Consider the following 20725-nt stretch of genomic DNA (forward strand, 5'->3'; position numbering starts at 1 on the left):
ACAGTATTTATGTGCTGCTGTTCTGCTGTTAATGACCACTCAAAGTGCTGTGGACTACAACTCACACCGACCCATTCACAGTCATACAGCACTTCCATACATTACATCACATTCCAACAACAGAGCCATCACAGGTGAGTTAAGGTTTAGTTTCTTGCCCAAGTAAACTTTGAAATGCAGCCAGGGGGAGATGGGGATCGAACCACCAACCCTCTGATTAATGGACGATCCGTTCTGCCTCCTGAGCCGCAGCCTGGAGGTGCAGATGCTTGTCTCGCAGCAGACTTTGAGTGACAGCTTCCACATCAGCCAAACAAAACGACATCAGAGTCTGTTTGGAACGGAACTGAAGAGCTTGAGTGTGAGAACATCTTAAGAACAATAACAGATCAAACTGATACCGTATCATAAAAACACAAACAACTCCCAGAGGACATGTGGTCGTACACCAACACATGCAGCAGCTATTGTGTTGATAAATTACTCAACTCCCACCGCCCACTGCCCCTTTACAAAAAGACCCACACACAGCAGAAGGTGCACTGTGATGCTCTGGCTGCTGTACGACTCATACGCATAAAAACAGTTTGTGGTAAAAGCTCCTCTCCTGGTGCAATGCAGAGTTTGGAGTTTTATGAATCCCCTGCGTCCAATTCAGTTTTAAATTTTGGGAAATAAATTAGATTTGCAGAGTTGCGCGGATGATGCAAATGTCCGTGTGCCTTCATTTGAATGATGGAACAGAACAGTTTTTATTTCACGGAGAATTAGTGGCCTGCTGCTCTTTATTAAGAGACATTTACAGGCAAATATATTCAAGTTATTTACTTAGTGCAGCCGGTGGATTAGTAGATATTCCATGATGCATATCTCCCTCTGGAGCCATTGGTCGGAGGGATGGAGCCTGTGAATCTGCATAATTCTGGCTTTGTGATTCAAAGCGAATGTTTCGGGGGCTTCAGCAGCGTTTGAACTGAGCCCTGGTGAAACTCACTTCAACTCCCTCTCTGTCTTTAAACTCGACACTTAGAAGATGTGGAGATTTTAAATGCTGCCGTGATGATGCGGCTCGTGGCTGTTTTGATCACTCCATTTGGTCGATGCCCGTCTCCCACTCAGCCGCCCACACCGCTGAGGACGACTGTTCTCGCCTCTCAAAGGCAGCGCTACATTAGTGGTGTGCGGCGCGCCGGGTGCATTAGGATGCTGCTTGTATGGATTTGTGTGTGGGTTGAATTCTTGCATGTACGGATTGTGCCGAACATAATGAGCTGATTATCTGGTGCTTTTCTACCTGGATAATGTCTAAAAGGCCAGAATGAATCCAAATCATGCAGGAGTGTGTTTGACAGATAAACAACAAGCTGAGCGTTTCCCTTTCGGCAGCTGTCCCACTGTGTAGGGACTGAGGAAGTCGGGGAATGAAACACAAGATTCACGTATATAAACACATCGCCTGTATTGACCGTTTTGTGTGTTCACGCCAGCGTTTGAGTTTCATCTTCTGTATTTTCTTTTGTTGTTGTTTTATCGATCACAGCCGCAGACTGAACTTTATCTCAGTTTTACTAAACCGACCTATTAGACTTCATGAAGTAAACTTTATCAAAGAAATACTGAAACATTTCACACCGTGTTGAGCTGATGAAGACGTGAACTCAAAGTGTAATCATTCTATTTTCAATGCTCTCTCTGTACGTCAGGACCAGGCTTTAAACCCTCGGGGTCAAACCTGGAGGCAGCTGTTCTGCACATTAGTAAAAATGGACGTTGACGTTTTTTCTGCTTGAGGATGATTGTTAGTGCTCCGGAGCAAAAACAACCATCGCTGCGGCCTCATTATCCTGCTGCCTCCTGCGATGTGCTCCGAATGGAGAAATGATTCTGCCGGGCTCCTTCTCAGAAGCACTGCACTCGGGGGTTCGTGTGGCTTATAGAGCTCTGAAGTGCGGGACCTCCCGTTCGCTGCTGTTTGTTGAGGTGATGGATGGAGCTCATCGGTATTCAGGGTCTCCAGTGTGGGCACTTTGTTATTCAGCAGAACAGTAAAGAAGTGGACAATGCAGGTGAATGAGCCGTGGCCTCCCTCCCTGTCTCTGGCATCAGTCTGCCGTGTCACTGGTGATTAAATGCATTTGATGGTGTGTGTGTGTGTGTGGTGTTTTTTTTCCGTGCTGTCAAACTCACCATTTGTCACTTCGGCGCTTCGTGGATGGACGGATTGGCCGGAGGGTGATGAATGGCTGTCCACAAGGATGTTTGATTTGAAATGAAAAGATATTTCTTGTCACATAACGGTTTTCCTGCCCTGCTGAGGTTTGTGCCACTTCCCATCATTTATTGTTTCACCTCAGGTGGAAACGTGTATTTTTTCCTGGACCAGTATTAGACCAGTTAATACTGATGTTACGCACCAGAGTAGAAATAAGACGTATTCATTAAGTTCTCTCATCTCTTCCTCGTGTGACACCAACTTTTCAGAGGTGACCTTGTCTTGAAGTTAAAAAGTAGTGCCGGTTATTTGGGAATTGCAGTTCGTATGTCTGTTGACCCGGATGATTCAAATGTAAAAGTCAGGTAAAAAAAGTTAGTTTTTAGCAGTTGTGTTTAAATATGCAGGAGAGGTCCCACCCGGTCAGGGTCAGTGTCGAGGTTCAGTGGCTGCAGCGTCCGGCAGGTATTTCAACATTTAGCTCCACTTTGCTTGGAGCCGTCTGTTTGTGCTCCACTGGTCACACTGGCAGCGACGTCCACTCTTAAAAAAGTGTTTTTTTAAACTCTGCCGCCGCTCCCTCTCTCTCTCTCTCTCTCTCGCTCTGTGTCGAGTGTTACCACGGCGAGGTTGCGCTCGCACCGCACATTATCACCTCAGGGAATTACAGCACTCTGCACTGGAGAGCCGAGCCTCTCATTCCTCCTCTTCAGACGACTGTAATTCACCTGCTTTTCATGCTGAGGGCTCACTCAACATCCACGGTAGCAAGTGTCTGTCAGTCCAAGGCCCTGCAGGGATAAATACGACCAGGAGGAGTTCCACAGGAGCCACGAGCCGGAGGCCTCCTGATGATTGTCAAGTTGCCAGATCGCATTTTAAACAGGGAAATTAAATATGTATGAAGCTCAAAACCACTTTCTAATTATAAAATACTTAAAGTTTGACTATAAGAGACTTTTTAATGATACCTTCTCAAGAACCTCTGAGGTTAGACTCAGTTATAGGAGAAATAATCTGCTCATATTCAGGTTCATCATTTTAAGTTGGCTTATGGCTGGAAAAGGTTTAAATGGTAAATATTCATATTCATATTGTGTTTTTCTTATGCTTTTCAGTACATTTTTATTTTCACCCATTCCCATTTATACACTGCATCCCTGTGCAGCTCCTTCTCCATCACACACAGCCTGAGAGGCCGTCGGGGGCAATTTGGGGTTCAGTGTCTTGCCCAAGGACACTTTGGCATGCAGAATGGTGGAGGCTGGGATCGAACCTCCGACCTTCTAGTTAATGAGCTCGACCGCTTGAGCAACAGTCGCCACATTTACATTCTCCTAATGTTCACTTTCCTGAAACTGTCCACTGCTGCAGCTCCTTTGTTGGAAATGCATTGGATAATGTGACAGTGTCACAAAGACCAAGCCGTAAAAACACAAACCAAATATTTATAAACCCTCCTTCTGCATATCTGAAACTTTTAAAGTTAGAAACCATGAACCTACATCAACTGATGCTGCATATTGGATGAGATGTTAAAAGCTGTGTTTCTCACTCAGTGCTGAACAGTCGTGGCTTTTTAAAAACAAATGAATTCAGTGTGAACGAGGAGGATTTATACATTTAAATGGGCTGTTTCATGTTAACTTCAGTCAATTAATACTTCAGACATCAGTGAAAGCAGCGTAAATACATAAGAACATTATTCTGAGGGCAGGCTGACACCTCTGGTCTATATATTGTATTTAGTTGCCTCCATATTTGGCAGGAAACCGGCTCCCTGGTCTCTAAATGGGGACAGAATTTCACACTCCTTTGAACACTGTAATTATACCAAGATATCCCACTTCAGCTTGTGAAGCCTTATTAATGATTAAAATCTAAAATGCTTAATTTTTAATTTCATGCCAGTTAATTTTGCTGCAGATAAACAACACTGCTGTTGTGGAATCTGTCTAATCAGCTGGTTAAAGACCCGGGTTAACATGCTCAAGTTTGAGAAGTTAAAAAAAAAATTCCCGGGGCTGTGGTGGAGCTGAAGAGGCAGATGAAGACCTCGTGTTGTTGAGATGAAGAACATTAGTGTTGACAGAGTAATCGAAGCCTGAGCCTCGTTGTCAGAGCGGTGGGTCGGGATCGGGCCGCGACGTGAATCACAGTAATTGGCTCTTGTCTCTGCGGCGGAGAACAACATCCATTACCAGAGAGGCTTCAGACGGAGGCAGCGTCAGTTTGACTGTGAAAGTTTGCAGCTCCGGAGGAAAATGATGAATATTTACCGAGCTGATGTTCATGGATCTCTGTGTGTTTCTGTGTGAGATATAATTACACTGTGCCGAGCACAGAGCTTCTCACTGAACAAACATTCAACTCTCTCTCCTCAGTGGGATGAAAATTCAACAAACAAGTGAAATATCTGCAGAAAGAGTAAAGAGCGTTGTAATAACTCGTGTTTTATGTCCATGGGAGAACGTGGAGGAGAAGCCGATTAAAACCAGCTCCATTACTGTTAATTATTGCAGCATGTGTAATGTATGAAGCTTTTATTGCAGTCGATCATCCGTAAACCATTAAAGTGTGTTAACACGTGAAGGTTTCCTCTGATCTGCCAGTATCCAGCCGGTAGGAACCAGTCCAAACACCGTTCATCTCCACAACTCCACATGATCACAGCTTCCATTCATCCATCCAGTGCAGAATTACACTGTTCATTCATCAAACTGGACATTATTACACTGTTCAGTCATTTAATCTGGTGCCGTTACAGCTCAGAGACCTGATTCCACCTGGGGAACATTAAACCTTCTCCTCAGGGACGAGGCTCCGCTCTGACTCTGGTGTTTTTATTATCTTACAAACCGGTTTCTGTCATTACAGGTGCAGCTGAAAACATTTAGTTTAAGTCTGTATATAAAGTGGACAAAGTGACAGCTCTCCAAAAGTGAAGCCAGAACATCTCAATCACCCCCTGCTGGCCGACTGCTGCATAGGTCATAAACCTACCTTCCTCTATCTCAATAGATCGGATCATCAATAACATTACTTATCATGTTATTTGATGCTATAAAAACAGTTGCTGAAAATGTCCAGGCCGACTCCATGTTGTCTCTCCCGTAATGTACGAGATGAGGGGTTTGGAGACAGTTTTGGAGTCTTTTGGTCTCATGAAGATGTGAGAACCTGACTTAAAAAACTCAGAAACTTTGGTCCTGTAGAGTTCTGATGATTTGGAGATAAGAGACTTTCATCTGGCAGCATCACTGATCTCCTGTCCGAGTGTTTTTTTTAACAATTCAACAGTTTTTCACTGAGGGTGAAAGAGACGGAGAATAATCCGTCTCCTGCTGCGTCTGAGACCCTCAGTGTGGTTTCACTGTTGATCTCAACCCTGCAGAAGAGGTTGGAGGCTTCCATCCGTTTGCTTTTATGACTCACGATTGTCTCGCGTACTAAGAGCGGAGACGTTTCCGTATCAACCCACTTGTTTTCACTAATGTGACTTACAAAATACACCCCCCCGGTTTACTGAAGCTAAAAGAATAGGATGCTCCTTCCTGATAACTCCTGAGTCTCCTCCTGCTGTTCTGCTCCTGTGACCCTCCAGGTGCTGCAGCGCTCAGAATTAGTTTTGTGGCACTTCTGCACTTCTGTGGCACTTAAATTAGTTTCTTTCACTCTGAATGGGTGTTCCTGTGAGGATACTAAAGTGTGTGTGCGTCAGTGTGTGCGTCAGTGTGTGTGTGTGTGTGTGCGTGCGTGCATGTGTGTGTGTTCGTTCTCAGATGTGGGAATGAAATCTCTGCAAGCCCAGTTTCTTATTTGGCTGCAGAAGAGTTTACCCCTGCAGAGAAGCTCTGGAGGCTTATTTAACGATAAACTCCTGAAAACATCGCAGCTAAATTGTGTGATTGTGATTTGACTTAAAGATAAAAACAATGGAAATGTCATAAGGGATTCTGGAGAGTTGTGATTGTCATTTGTTGTACTTTATTTTTGACATTTCACTCACATAACAATTGATTTAACTGTGAATCGATTCTGTAACCGAGTTTGATTTTCTTTCTGCTTTCTTATTGGTTAACAGACGTGTGTGACAGCGCGCTGGTGTCCAATCTGCCGCCGTCCTCCTTCAGGAGCTCCTCCCAGCTGTCCAGCAGCCACGCACCCGGCTTCGCCAAACTCAACAGGAGAGAAGGTGAGGAGGAGGTTTGACTCAGAGAGACGTGATGATGTTGACGTGTTTGTGTGGAAGAGACAGCAGAGAAGAGGAAGCAGAGCCAGATCGCTCCTCTGCCAGTGGAGAGAACACAAAACACAACAAACAGGAAAACACAACAAACAGGAAAACACAACAAACAGGAAAACACAACAAACAGGAAAGTTTTTCACTGACAGGTAACTCGCTGGTGACTAGATTAGACGGAGACAAAATAATTTCCCCGAGACGAGACAGCCCTTATTCTCTTTGGCTGCTATTTGTATTGAGAGTTTATGCCAGAAGGATAAATGTGAATTTGTTTCCTGGTCCAGCATGAGAGCTCAGCAGGGAGTCCTGTGCTGGATGCTGATGAGAGGCTCTGACTAAATGAAGAGCATGTTTTGTTGTGGAGCTTCCTGCAGGGAACCGGCTCCGCTGCTTCATCCTGACATCTAAACTCAGAATCAGCTGGGAGGCTGAGACGGGAGTGATTTCCACCACCTGGGAAACTAAAGCAGAGCGGAGCCGGCAGAACGCTGCAGTTTAAGAGCTCCAGTCTTTTAGCTGCCAGTCGTCTCTCCCCTTGTTTGCACATCTGACAGATGTCTTCACTGAGGCCTGAAACAGCATGAATGATACTTTTGAAGATGCAGATTTACTGATTTAGGATCATCTTTAGGTGTAGTAGAATTATTCCATTTACTTCCAACATGACCAAGATGACACTCTGTCAGTACTGAGGAGTGAGGGGGTCAGAGGTCTAAACTCAGTCAGTCGTAATGTGAGAGTCATGACTGCGGTTCTGTAGAAAGAGGAAATGGACTTTTGACCCATTTAATACAGTTACTGATGAGTTGCACTTTGCTGTCTCCAGAGGAGCTGAGGTTAAAGGATTAATAAAATACAGAGGATTAATTTATTAGAAAATCATTTCAATGTGATAGACAATGTTCATTATTCATCAGCACAAGAAGTGGCTTAACATTCACCGCACATCTGCAATATTCATATATTCTCCTAATCTCGTGGTCTGCAGATTAAGAGAAGGTGTGTGTGTCACATTTCCTCCTCGGCAGCGTTGGCGGTGCAGGATCCCAGCGAGCGATCGCAGCTGCTTGCCGAGGAAATCGATGAATAAATGAACGTCTCCCGCTCATTTCCATGTCTCGCTGCTGCTGCTCGTATCACTCTGCCTCCTCTGGTTCTCTGAGGATCAACTTTGCTCTCAATTCATTTACCCACCGAGTGAACAAAGCTTATCAGAGTCTGGGAATACCACCTACACAGCGTCTTATCAAGGGGTTTAATAAGACGGGCTCGTAGCTGGGATCTCCTGTGACTCTACACATGTTCAGACCGGGTGGTTATTGAAATGTAAAGAATCATCCAGGTGCTGTGAACGTTAACATGTTATTCACTTCAGATTCTATAAAACATAGTGATGTGCTTCTGGAGCTGGATAATGGAGGAGACTGTTGTGGACATTAATCATCTCAACAAGGTAATAACGTTCTGGATGATGGTGTAGATGAAACCTTCACGGTGTTTACAGCTCATCCTTAGAGGGGCATGAATTCAAGAAAATCAGTTTATAATGAAAATCCAACGAACAATTGTTGGCTCATTTCAATCAAATTTACAAATATCCACAGCAGAGGAGAAGCCAGGGGATCAGTAACGTGATTTAGATTTATCCTCTGGAAACCATGCATATCTCCACTTCATCGGATGAGAATTTATTAAGTATATTTTTAGATATTTCGTTTACTAGGTAAAAACTTTGTCCTTGTTCACTTGGCATGTGTGTGCTGGTGTAAATAGGAAGCAGGTTGTTTACTCTGCAGTCGGTTGCTTAGTTGTAGAACATTCAACGGACAGGAAACAGCAGGGGCGAAAAGTACGTGCGCTAATTTCTTTCGTTGGACTGACGAGGAAATGGACCTATTACTGGCGATCAGTGTCGAGTAGTTTTGACTGCAGGGATTCTTTTAAAACTGAAATGGAGCGTGTGTCGATGGAGCCTGGAATCATCATCTGGGAGCCATTAATGTCAATATCTCATAGAAAACAAACAAAAAGCTGAGGAGAACTTTCAATCTGGATTAAAGTGGTGGACAGACTTCCTGACTTCACCCTCCAGAAAGCCGGCAGCGTAAAGGTCCAGGGACGAAACGGCAACCGAGGATATTTTGCCCTGTCTGAATACTCTTGCTAAATTTAAGGCATTTTGAGGGAAACCACGACCTCCTTTATTCTCTCAATAGCCTGTAGACATTTGACAAAACCCAGCAGGAGTTTGTAACGTGCGTAACTCTGTTCTTCAGCCTTTAGCCTGACGAAGCTGATCCCCGTGCAGGTCTGACTGCTCCAGTCTGACAATAGAAGCCAATGAAAAGCCGTGATAGTCTGGTGGTTGGAGATGAATGGCCTTTTATCAGGACGCTGGAGGATGAATGACTCGACTCGTTCAGGCTCCTCAATGGCCCCTTCTTTTCTTCTGCTCATATTAACCCTCTCACTTTTTTATCTTGCTCTATGGAATTCCACCTCTCGCTCTCTCTCTCAACTTCGTTTCTCCACTTCCTCTCCTCCTGTATCTGCCTCCGTCCGTCTACCTGTCCTCTGCACAATCTGACTTTGGTTATAATCATTAGTTTTACTCTGCCGTGCAATTTCCCTTTTCGCTGGTGAGAACTAATCCAGTGAGCTGGGTCCTCTCACAAAACGTTAATAGCAGCCTCCATGTTTAAACCTTTCCTTTGTTCGCTGACCGTTATCAGTGACGCCGCTGCAATTACATTGAAATGAACATAAAAGGAATTATTGTGCCACATTAGGCTTTTTTACAAAGGACGGAGATTTGAAGGTGGAATTAAAGTTTAGCTGGAGCCTGTAATTTGAACAGAGTGTAGGAACGGCTTGTTAATCAAGAATCTTCCAAGATGTTCTACTATTTCAACAGTTCAGTTTCAGATAGCATCAGTTTCACTTCCAAAAGTTTTCTTTCAGGCAGTTTCACTATATTGTCCTGGACACATGATTCAATGCAATAAATAAATCGTAATGTTCTGAACCCTTAACTGTTTCTTAAAAAGTGCCAAAAGTTCCAAATAACATTGAGATTATGTTTTCACCCCAGTTCGTTGGTCGGTCGGCGCATTTCCCAGAGTTGTATAATCTATAAGTTGATCTTGACAGGATGATTTATCTTGGATGTGATGAAATGAGATGTACTCAACCTTACATAAGATATATTTCTCTGTGTTGTTGTGACGTTTAGCGGAATGGAAATCCGTCCTGCTCCATGTGCAGAGAACCTGCAGTGCTCTCCAGCCTGCTGCTGCTGTCAGAGCTGCTCCGAGCCCATTAGCCTCCTGTTGGCTGCTCTGTCCGACTGACATGTTATCAGCCTCCTGAAATTACCCTCCACACTTTGTATTCTCATGCAAATCGCCAGCGCTCATTCGGGGCCCGGCGCTTATAGCGGTTCTGCCTCTTACACGTCTTTACGGCTGCGTAAGCTGCCTGACTCTTCCTGTCGGCTTTTCAATTTCTTTTGACCTCCTCTGCCTTTTCTTTCCACCTGTCGAACTCCCCGTCTCTCAGTCAACCTGTCTGTCTCTCTCTAGCTGTCTGCTGGAATATCAGTGCATAATTGATGAAGAAATAGTCATTTGTTTGGTTATCCATCCATCCCCTGTTCATAGTGAAGTGTCCAGAAGCAGCCAGGCTCGGCCCGGCTGTCGGGGCTTACTTCACCTCGTGTTATTTCACAGTTAACGACATAAACACTCAGCCAGCTTTTTAAAAAACACGTTTATCTCTTTATTTTGTCCCTCTGTCTTCACCACGAACTGTATATAAAGATGGAGGACGCGTCTTCTCTTATTCATAAATATCCCAGATGCCACGATCATGGGCTGTTGACGTCTGTTCAGTAGAGATTGTGGTGTTAAGCAGAAATATCATCAGAGACTTTAACAAACATCTGTGTGATAAGAACTACCTTAAATGACCGAAACCTAGCAAACCAATGACCTGAAGTTTAGAGAAATGGACTTGGGATTGGAAGGTTGCTGGTTCAATCCCCAGACCTGCGAGACACCCTGCATCCAATCATAGTGAAACAATTTTATTACTTCTCTAAACAAACTAAACAAAGCAGAACCATTTCTGCATCAGCACTGTTTCTGAGGTGGTCCCTGGTGAGTTGGTTTTACATTCCCACTGGGACGGTCTCATTGTTCCATGATTAATTTGGCTACAACGATCATTTCATCCTCCTCTCGGCCCTGCAAGCAGTGATGTCACACTCGTGACCTCCATTAACCTGCGCTCTCCCCAGTGGGTGGTTCGGTCCGGTCGTGCCACAGACACTCAGGAGACAAATGGGCCGATCTCTGTGATTCAAAGTGACAGCCGTGACAAAAGGTATTGTGACCGTCAGCCATCAGTTCACCTCAGTTATATGAGCTTCAGCTACACTGACAGGGTGGACACAGTAAATCTCTGTAACGCCTCCCAATCTCTGAGTCGCTTCCCTCTGATCGCTCCCTCTTTTCCTCCACAGCTCCTCGGGTAAATGTCAGAGTGTCGGCGCTCCTCTGTTCGCCTGTCACTGGACACGTCTGTTAGTCAAGTGCTTATTAGCTTTGGCCTTTAGCTCTTTTAAGATCATGTTCCAGCCGTCACCAGACCGACACTGATTCATTTTCACTGCGGAGCTTTTCTCCTCGACCCTGTCAACACAACTCTGAGGGTTTGGAGAGACGTCATCAACCAGGGCGTCGATGTGAGAAGACAAGAAAAGGATCTAAATGTTTCTGGTCACAACATCATAAAAACGTTTTTGAGTGAAACACCACAGTCTCTATCGTAACTTGTCTGAATATTTTGGTTTTAGTGTGGGACCAGGTTAAAGGAGTTCATCATCTGGGGAGCATGAAAAGGCCTCAGTCAAATTTCTGATAACTACCCTCACCAAGGACGTTATGTTTTCATCTGCGTTTGTTGTGGGTTTATATGCAGTCAGGTGGTTTTAAAGCTCCGTTCAATGTGTGTGTGTGTGTGTGTGTGTGTGTGTGTGTGTGTGTGTGTGTGTGTGTGTGTGTGTGTGTGTGTGTGTGTGTGTGTGTGTGTGTGTGTGTGTGTGCTCAGTGGGACTCTGGTCAGCAGCAGCCTCCTCCCTCTGAATCCGTCCATCTGGTGTTTTAGCTTTGCGTCTTCTTTTTGGCCTGACAAAGCATTTTCCTACATGGACCTGCTCACACACACACACAGACACACACACACACACTAGAGACATGCTCAAACACACACACACACACACTTTTCAGTGCTTAAAGTGTCTTTATTGTGCAGCAGCCCATTCAGTCGACCGCAATTTATTTGTCCAGGCAAATTTCTCGCAACCAACACACACACACACACACACACACACACACACACACACACACAAACACACACACACACACACACACACACACACACACACACAGTAATAAAAAACAAACTGAAGAGTTTGCATTTTCTTCTTCCTGTAGTTTGAGAGATAACGAGGTGTTTTGAGGTTTATTCTCTTCACGGCTACTTCACTCATCTTCAATTAAGTCATTTTTCGACTCCTATATTCCTAAATATCTGTCATACTTGACCCCATACTCATTTTCCTAACTGAACCTTTCTAGTTGAGAGTGAAAGGTCAAGCAATGCAATTCATGTTCAGCTCATTTCATTTCCTCCCAGAGGGATGAAAATGGAACAGATGACTTATTGTGAGCTGTTTTCTCTCCTCTCTCCGTGTAGGAGCCGGAGGTTGGTCCCCTCTCACCTCAGACAGGTACCAGTGGCTGGAGGTCGACCTCGGGGAGCGGACCAGGATCACCGCCGTCGCCACCCAGGGCCGATACGGCAGCTCCGATTGGCTGACGTCGTACCTGCTGATGTTCAGCGACACGGGACACAACTGGAAGCAGTACCGACAGGAGGACAGCATCTGGGTGAGTCGACTCACACCAGCCACATCTTTTATTCTTAGTGTTCACTTCCCCTCAGGGATCAATGAGCAGCGTCACACCTTGTTCTGTTTAACTCGTATAAGGTGATGTAGTGTCGAGCAGCAGCGGCGAACGTGGCTCCGTGCACATTGTTCAGATAAACTCATCATGAGTTTACAGCTTCATTTATAAACGATGAAGCAGCAGCTCTGCTGAATGTGCAGACTTGTTGCCAGACACTAAAGCTGCTGACAGAGAGGCGGAGGAGATTCTGCTCCATGGTGGTGTTTCTTCCTGTGACTCTGTCTTATTGTTCTGTTCCACCGTCTTTTTACGGTTTGATTTTTAACAGAAGGTAAACTCAGTTTTTATCGTCGCTGTCGTGTAGCTACAGCTGGAAGGTGCTGAGGAGCAGGAAGGAATACAAAACAGACACTACTGCATGGATGGTAACAACTTTATAACCATGGCCACTAATAATACAGTCATTAAAGTGCTATAATATGGGATGATTGTAATATGGCTTATTTGTTAAGTTTTATTAAGATCATAAGATAATAGGTTCGCCCACTGCGGGGAAATCGGCTGTGTTACAGCAGCAGGGTGATGAAAGTAAAAATAAGAACATCAGTAATAGAATAATAACTAAACCTACAAATAACATAAGGAAATATAAGAAAAAAGAAATACTATATATCATGTAAAGAGAATATGTGCTAACAGGATGTGAGATATCTGCACATATAAGATATTGCACAGACGGAAAAAGTCTCAGATTTGGAACGGTCCAAATTCTAGTTTACATTCAAATGTCAGAGATGTAAACAATTTATCGTTCGGCCGATAAAAATTGTTTGGCGATATGAGCTTTTCACAGACAAAATGCAAAAAGCTGAAAAGTTGTGCATTTAAATTGACATTTTACGTAAAATATATATGTTCATTTTCTTAATGTTCAAGCTCTATATATTTTTTGATATTGGTATAAGTCTATATCTGTCCGGCTCTATTTATTTCCCAGTAAAAACCTGTCATTCTCTATTTAATCCTCCCTGTAGAGTAAACTATTGATTCCTGCCACAGCCTCGTTTGACCTCTTGTCGGTTTCAGCTGCACTGGGATCAGATCAAACACGGTAATAGTGCGTCTAGTTTATTGGGCGTTTAAGTTCTCTCTCCAACTCTGATCATGAGGACAAACATGGCCTCTGAAAAACTGCCTGATGAAGAAACTAGTTGGACAGACAGCAGGAGGCAGGGAGGCAGCACCCCCCCCCACCTCCTGCTGGACGCTGCACTTCCCTAAGTCATGGGACGCGGTGCTGGACTTGTTTCTGAGCCATTGTGGTGATGACACATGGTTCAGTGTCCACACGCTGGAATACAGAGCAGTTTGGATCTTGTTTGAAAGCAAACATAGAGTTTCTTACCTGGGGGGGGACCAGGTGTCCAGCTTTTACATCCTTTCTCCCACCTCCCACAAACTGAGATGATGTGCAGCATCTTAATGAGGCAGATATCAGGGCCTGAGCTTTAAACTGAAATAGTTGCCCTGCTTACAATCAACATAAACATCCCTGAACACTCAACTCCGGTCGACACAACAACAAAACGCCTGAAGCCGAACAGTCGAAAGTGTGTCTCTATTTCACGTGAAAGAATTCCGACATCGGGATGTGCAGCAAATATTCGAAAAGACAATTCAGTGTAAAGGGAGGAACACAACAAACGTACTGAAGCACCTGGCGACACACAGATACATGTGAAAGCAGAGGGAAGCTCCCCATGACAAGTCCCTGACCCCATGAGGAGACAGTTGAATGAGCATTAAATCATTGTAGCTGGGTTAGGTTTTATTGTTTTTACGTTATTTTGTTGTGCACATTTGTGAAGAGTTGTGTGTGTTTTCAGTCTTTCCCAGGGAACAGTAACGCCGACAGTGTGGTCCAGTACAAGCTGCAGCAGCCGGCGATCGCCCGCTTCCTCCGCCTCATCCCTCTGAGCTGGAACCCCAACGGACGGATCGGGCTGCGGCTGGAGACCTACGGGTGTCCTTATAGTGAGTCTCCTCTTCCTCACTGGTTTGGATGCTCTGCATGGTTTTACTGGGGAAAAATCTCAGGGCGCTGGTTTGACCAATTTCATCCAAACAACCTGCTGAACCTGTTCACCGGCCTCGAGGGAAATTTAGTTTGCAGAGAATATTTACAGGAACCATCAGACAGAACAAACAACAAAGAGGGAGGCAACGTTTAAAATTCAACCATAGATTTAATTTGGGTCAAATGAAAGTGGAAGGCTGTTTACCACTTATATGTTGTGTGATTTCCCAGGGACACAGGAAACCACAGAGGCTTCCTGGCAGCCTTCTCTCAGAAATAATTCCATGTTTCACAATCAGTTCACACTCTCACCTCATTGTATTAACAAAAAAACAACAACACATATCCCAGTGTTTATCTTTCACACAAAACATATTGTGTCGCCTTTTGTTCCATTTTAATTTCTCTTCTCACTCAACGCGTTGGCAGGACGAGCCTGGACAAATCGTCCCTGGGAAACAAAACATCAGACGATTGGTTCACACTGTGCACAGCAGCTGTTCACATCAACACTGACTCCATCGCTGTGGAGGAAAAACACAAATACTACAGGTTTCTGAACAGCAGAGATCAAACCTGTCACTGCTCCTCGTGTTGTGGCGCCTTGTGGAGTTTGGAAAGTTTCATGAGAAAGAAGTTTATAGGATTCAAAACTCTGCTTGACTCCCAGTAGCAGGTGGAATTACCTGATTGGCATATTTTACTGGAAGAGAAGGTGTCTGTGGTGTTTCTTGCTGTGTTTGCTGCCTCGGGAAGAAGAACGATGGAGAAACATTTAAAAGATGGATTTTATTAAATAGCCTGTGTTGTTATTTAAGGACATAAACAGCACACACACACACACACACACACACACACACACACACACACACACACACACACACACAGACACACACAGGGGTTAGTGCAGTGTTCAGTGATACAATGATCTTAAAATGCTTTGCTCAGATAGAATCAGGAGACTCTTTTAAGTCATTTTGAGTTTGTCCCGTACAGAACAACACACCATTAAGATCATAACAGCACCAACACTGTAGTTAATAATCATTTAAAAGTTAAATGTTAAGTGTGAGGCAGTGGGTTCGATTCCGACCTGTCCCTTTGTTGCACGTCTCCCCCCCCCCCCCCCCCCCCCCCCTGTTCTCTCTCCTTGTTTCAAACCTCCACTTTCATATCAATGAAGTCAAAATGCGTGAGAGGTTAATAACGTCTGAGCTGCTGGACTGAAAACAAAGTGATGTGATGATGTTTCTCTGACAGTGATACGACGGTACAGAGAATTTTATTGCGGCAGCGCAGACCCGTCTTGTTTCAGGATAATTATAATGAGATAAAACATAATATTCTAGAACGACACAGAGTTAGATTAGTGGAGCAGGGAGGTTTCTCAGCTCTACACGCGCAGAGCATGACTCAGCGCTCCGGAGCTTCAGCCCCGATGCTCTGTAATCAGCAGGAAATGCGCCGTACAATCCAATAAGAGCATTAGTGCGGGCGAAGTGTTGGTGCTCCTGAGTGCGAGTCTTGACGAGAGCGAGTCAAAGACTTGCCAAGTTCATTAAAAAACATTCAGTCAGAAATTAGCTGTTCGGGCCGAAAAAGGGAAATTGACGCCACAGCTCCTGCTGCTGCTGCTCTTTTTTAAACAGTTCTGTGTAAGCAGTCCATTCTTCACAGTCCACACACACACACAGTGTTTACCTCAGCTCACCTCAGCCCTGTATCCTCAGCCCAAATCCCCGGCAAGCAGCCGACACTAAAAGTGACATTTATTGTTGAAAGGTGATAAAGCCTCCACACCTTCTGCTGCAACCACAACTCCACACTGAGCAAAACCGTCTCTGTCCGGATGCAGGGGAGCAGGTTTTATGCTGGAGGTGTAATTTTCATACGTTACCTGTGCTTCCGTCCCTTTTTGGGGAATGTTTTATCCCAGGAACCCTGTGAAGGACTTTAATTTGGCTGAAGGTCACTGTGACCTGATCTGGTCTGTTTCCTTCAGCCTCTGATGTGGTGGCTCTCGACGGCGGCAGCGGCCTCGTGTACAGGTGGAGTCCCGGAGCGAGGCGCACATCCAAAGAGGTCGTCTCTCTGAAGTTTAAGACCCTGAGGAATTCTGGGACATTGCTGCAGGCGTCGGGAGAAGGAGGACTTGGACTCAGTCTGGAGTTAGAGAGAGGAAAACTGCAGCTGCTGCTCAGACAAGGTACAACACACCAGATACACACTGTACTTATACACTCTGACAAAAGCCGATACTGAAAATACTGACATATATATAAAGTGAGCAGCTTGAAGAAAACTCTCATTACCAACTTTTCAAGGAGACACAGAAACAGACTCCCTAAATATATTGTACCAAGATTATATGCAAACTAATGAGAAGAGGAAAAACATGTTTTCTTAAGAAAAGACTTCAAATATGATCCTCACACACAAATTCACACAAATCTGAGTTATCTGAAGACTGTTAGATATAATAGACGGTGGAACAACTCTTCATTAAAATGTTTAAAACTGACTGGACCTACATTAGTTTTGAACACCCAGCTGCTTTGCTGAAGAAATATCCGTCTTCTCGTGATGGGATCACTTAGGATGTTAAAACCAGGACTGAAAAATATTCTCTTCACCTCAGCATCCTTCATCTTCCATCATCTATTCGTCTATCTTACTTTCTACCCATCATCCTCTATCCCTTCTCTTTCTCCTCCATCTCTTCTCACGCAAAATTGCTTCACCTCACCAATAAATGACAGCATTCCTTAAAGAAATAAATAGTTTAAAGAGATGTTTTGACGTTTCAAGTCAGCTATTCCCTTGAACACAGTCTTTAAAAAATGGGCCTCACCTTTAAAAAGAACTGCGACACCTCTGGAATGTCTGTATCACTGTAATTGTGTGGATCACCTTCACGAAACCGTCTCCTTAAGTCGACAAACTGTCTTAATACAACACATTCAGCCCCCTGTGCTTCGAGTGAGAACTGATGTGAAGACATTTCCACCTTAAAGGCTGTATCAACTTGTAAAAGAGCACAGCGTCAGTCATCAGAGAGCGAGGCTGCCGCTCGGAGGGAGGAAATTAAAACCATCCATTGAAGTGAAGTGAGGAGAGACTGAGAGGAGCTGCGCCGCTGCAGCTCCCACAGATCGACACTGGAAACAACAAGCATGTCCTCCTCTTCTCTTTCATCTTCAGCTGCTCCTCTTCCTCTCGCCCCCCCCACGACTGGTTGCTCTTCTCTTCTTCACCCGTTCTGTTCTAATTAGTGTTGTTTGTCTTGGTTTGTCTCCTCAGATCTTTCATTCCTTTGTTTTTTACATATCAGAAGAGGAGATTTCTGTTCATTTCTTCATATTCCTGTCTCCTCTCTTAACAATCTCTCCGTCCCTGACACACAGACCCTTTTAAGAGACATATAACTTCATATATCTCTTGGCCATGATCCTCTGTTTTTACTCCAGTGTCCTTCAGCTCCTTTCTCCTATTTTGGACTTCATTTGCTCGGTCTCTTCCTGTGTGTAGTTTTGTAGGTTACAGATTGTGTAATCGAGGTCGTCTGCTGTGTGGGTCGACCCTGAGCTCGTACATGGTCGACTCTGCTCTGCTAACACCATCAGATGCAGGTCTAACCCCCCCCCCCCCGCTCCTTCCCAGGGCAGAGCCAGTTCTCTATATGAGGCAACTCTGAGTAACGGAGCTGCAACACTGACCTGGAAAGTAAACACTGAATCACTAGAAATTAATTACATTCACTAGTATCTAAATGAGGCTAAACTTTTTTTTTTTCAATGTAAAGTTGAATTTGGTCAAACTTCTCACACGTTATCATGTGATTTGAGAATAATGATTGGACAGAGGCAGAGGAAGGAGAAGATTTAAAAGGATTTAATACGAAACTAGGGCACTGAGAGTGAATACCCCCCCCCATCCCCCTGTGTATATGGATCCCCTCTGTAATTGAAGGGGTTCTTCCTTGGGTCAGGCCCCATCCTTCCACAACATGTCATGGAAGTCGGTTGAGTAGTTCTGCTGCAGACAGACGGATCACTTTTAGGTTAATTACATCCTCGGTGACTTCAAACTGCGGCTCAATGCGACGGAAGTCGTGACTCGACAGATATCGACTGGTGAACTGACTCGACTGGTGAATAGATTTGATGAAGAGGCCATGTTTGAAGAAAGGTTTATTCTTTTATGTGTCTCCGTTAATACTAGTTAACATAATTCCATTCGGTGTCTCCCTGTAGGGAGAAGATTACATTACTTTATGATTCTACTTTGTCTTTGTTTGGTTTGAATATTTCTTGGACTGTGTGTTTGACACGAGTCTGCAAAGAGAACTCTGGTCTTTATTTCATCTTGTTCCTTCAGTTTGATGCATCAGTATAAAATAGACATGGACACGTTGCTGTCTGCTAATTAACTTGTTACCAAGTAAACCAGAAGTTTAACAAGAAAGTGATGTGTCAGTTGAGCACTTACTTTGATCATTGATGTTAGATTTCAGCCTCATCCTTGAAGGTGTGTGTGTGTGGATGAGTAACGCTGCCTCCCGATCCTGCTCCCTTCATCTGACAGTGTGTTTGCAGATCTCCTTTGAGTATTTTTAGCTTTCTCTTTCCCCTTTGACTGAATCCTCCACCGGTGTTTGGTCAGCCACTCGTCCTCTCTGCATGGAGCAGACACTTTAATCGTAGCCACTGTAGATAATTACTATTTTTCAAATTACAAATGAGCGTTTTTTTAATTTGCAGAATATGTTCCCCGCCGCCGATAAACAAAAATGGGTTTAAGTCTATTAAGAGTTCGAAATAGACAGTGAGGCTGGTAATGTAATCAGTTTGTGCCTGAACTCAGGCTAACACCAACTAGGGTGGTAGAAAGCGAGTGATGTGAAAACAAAAAAGGAAACTTGTGAGGCAAGCAGAACTTCCTACGAGCTCTTCACTCTGTGACCGAGGTTTGGAATCATTCCAGAGCTCCTGCTTGGTGCCGAGGACGTGACGGACACCGAGCTTCAGGAGAGCGACTCGCTCAGACTGTTTCTGATTAGACCTGTGAGCGACTCTCTCCATCATCCGATTCAGAGCAGGCATAATAGAGCGGCAGACGGGATGTGATGAGGTGATGCTGCGTCGAGGACGTGAGGAGAATGTAACACGCTCATGGAAACATTATAAATTCACGTGTGAAATAATAACAGAGGCATAGATGGTAGATGCTTAGTGCGGAAATTTAACAGAAAAGTCTAAAGAGGTGATTTTATTTGACTAAATTAAAAATTGTGATCATAACAATCCTGTTTTTTTATGTGTTTGTCAGAATAACGAAATATCAAGAGACGTCTCAACAAAGTCTGAGCTGTGCTGAGACAATTAAACAAAAACAAAGTTATGAAGCTCAGAAATGTGTCAGAAATTAGGAAGAAATATATTCATGAATAAACGTCAGTGAAGAAAAGAGAGAACTTCATTTTAAACTGCGACAGATCACTCTCAAGACCTTTTGTTAAATTCCTTCCAAGTGTGTTTATTAAATGACTCAGGACACGTGTAGTGGAGGTAGATCTGAAATACGACTTCACTGCCAAGAAGAGACGAAACCGTCAGAGACAGAAAAACAGTGATGGTTCTATATATTAATATCAATAATCAGATTTTCTATTTGTTTACCCTCGGACCGCCCGTATCGATTCCTACTTTCTCTTTCCAGTCAAGCAGTAATGAAATCCTCCATCCAACGTGACGCTCACTCATAGAGTCCTCTCCGCCTCTTCCTCCTCCATCAACACAAAAATCACTTCCATTAATCAATGTCAGCAAAGTGATGTTTTGTGTTTTCACGTCTTGCCGTCGCTCCTCTCGTATCGATTCCACCGTCTCTTTCCATTCGTCCGGACTGTGATCAAATCCCTCTTCATAATCAACGTGTTTCCTGAGGTCCACTTCTGAACTCTCTCTCTCTGTGTGTGTGTGTGTGAGGAGGAAATTATCTTTTGAACACACTGAACATCCTCTCACAAACTTGGCTGACATATCAAAGATGCATTTGTCCATCATCTTCCTGGCTGTCTCCATCTGTCTCTCTGGAGATCACATTGTTTCTCCCTGAAGAATATCTGATACATTTTTAATGACTGACTGTATTCAGCTCGTTCTCCTCTTCCCTCTCTCTCAGCACAAACACAAAGTTTCTCTCCCGAGTACTTTGGG

General features: G+C 44.2%; 1 protein-coding gene across 2 annotated transcripts in view; it reads left to right on the plus strand.

Annotated features, from left to right (window-relative positions):
• LOC117777884 (contactin-associated protein-like 4) overlaps positions 1 to 20725 on the plus strand; it is a 73617-nt gene that overhangs the window by 14411 nt on the left and 38481 nt on the right. For both annotated transcript variants that reach the window (XM_034612952.1, XM_034612953.1), the window contains exons 2-5: positions 6297 to 6407; positions 12216 to 12409; positions 14317 to 14464; positions 16510 to 16713. In XM_034612952.1, the coding sequence (XP_034468843.1) occupies positions 6297 to 6407; positions 12216 to 12409; positions 14317 to 14464; positions 16510 to 16713 (657 nt within the window). The remainder of the gene's footprint in view (positions 1 to 6296; positions 6408 to 12215; positions 12410 to 14316; positions 14465 to 16509; positions 16714 to 20725) is intronic.

This window comes from Hippoglossus hippoglossus, chromosome 17 (assembly GCF_009819705.1).
Source record: "Hippoglossus hippoglossus isolate fHipHip1 chromosome 17, fHipHip1.pri, whole genome shotgun sequence".
Classification (NCBI taxonomy): domain Eukaryota; kingdom Metazoa; phylum Chordata; class Actinopteri; order Pleuronectiformes; family Pleuronectidae; genus Hippoglossus; species Hippoglossus hippoglossus.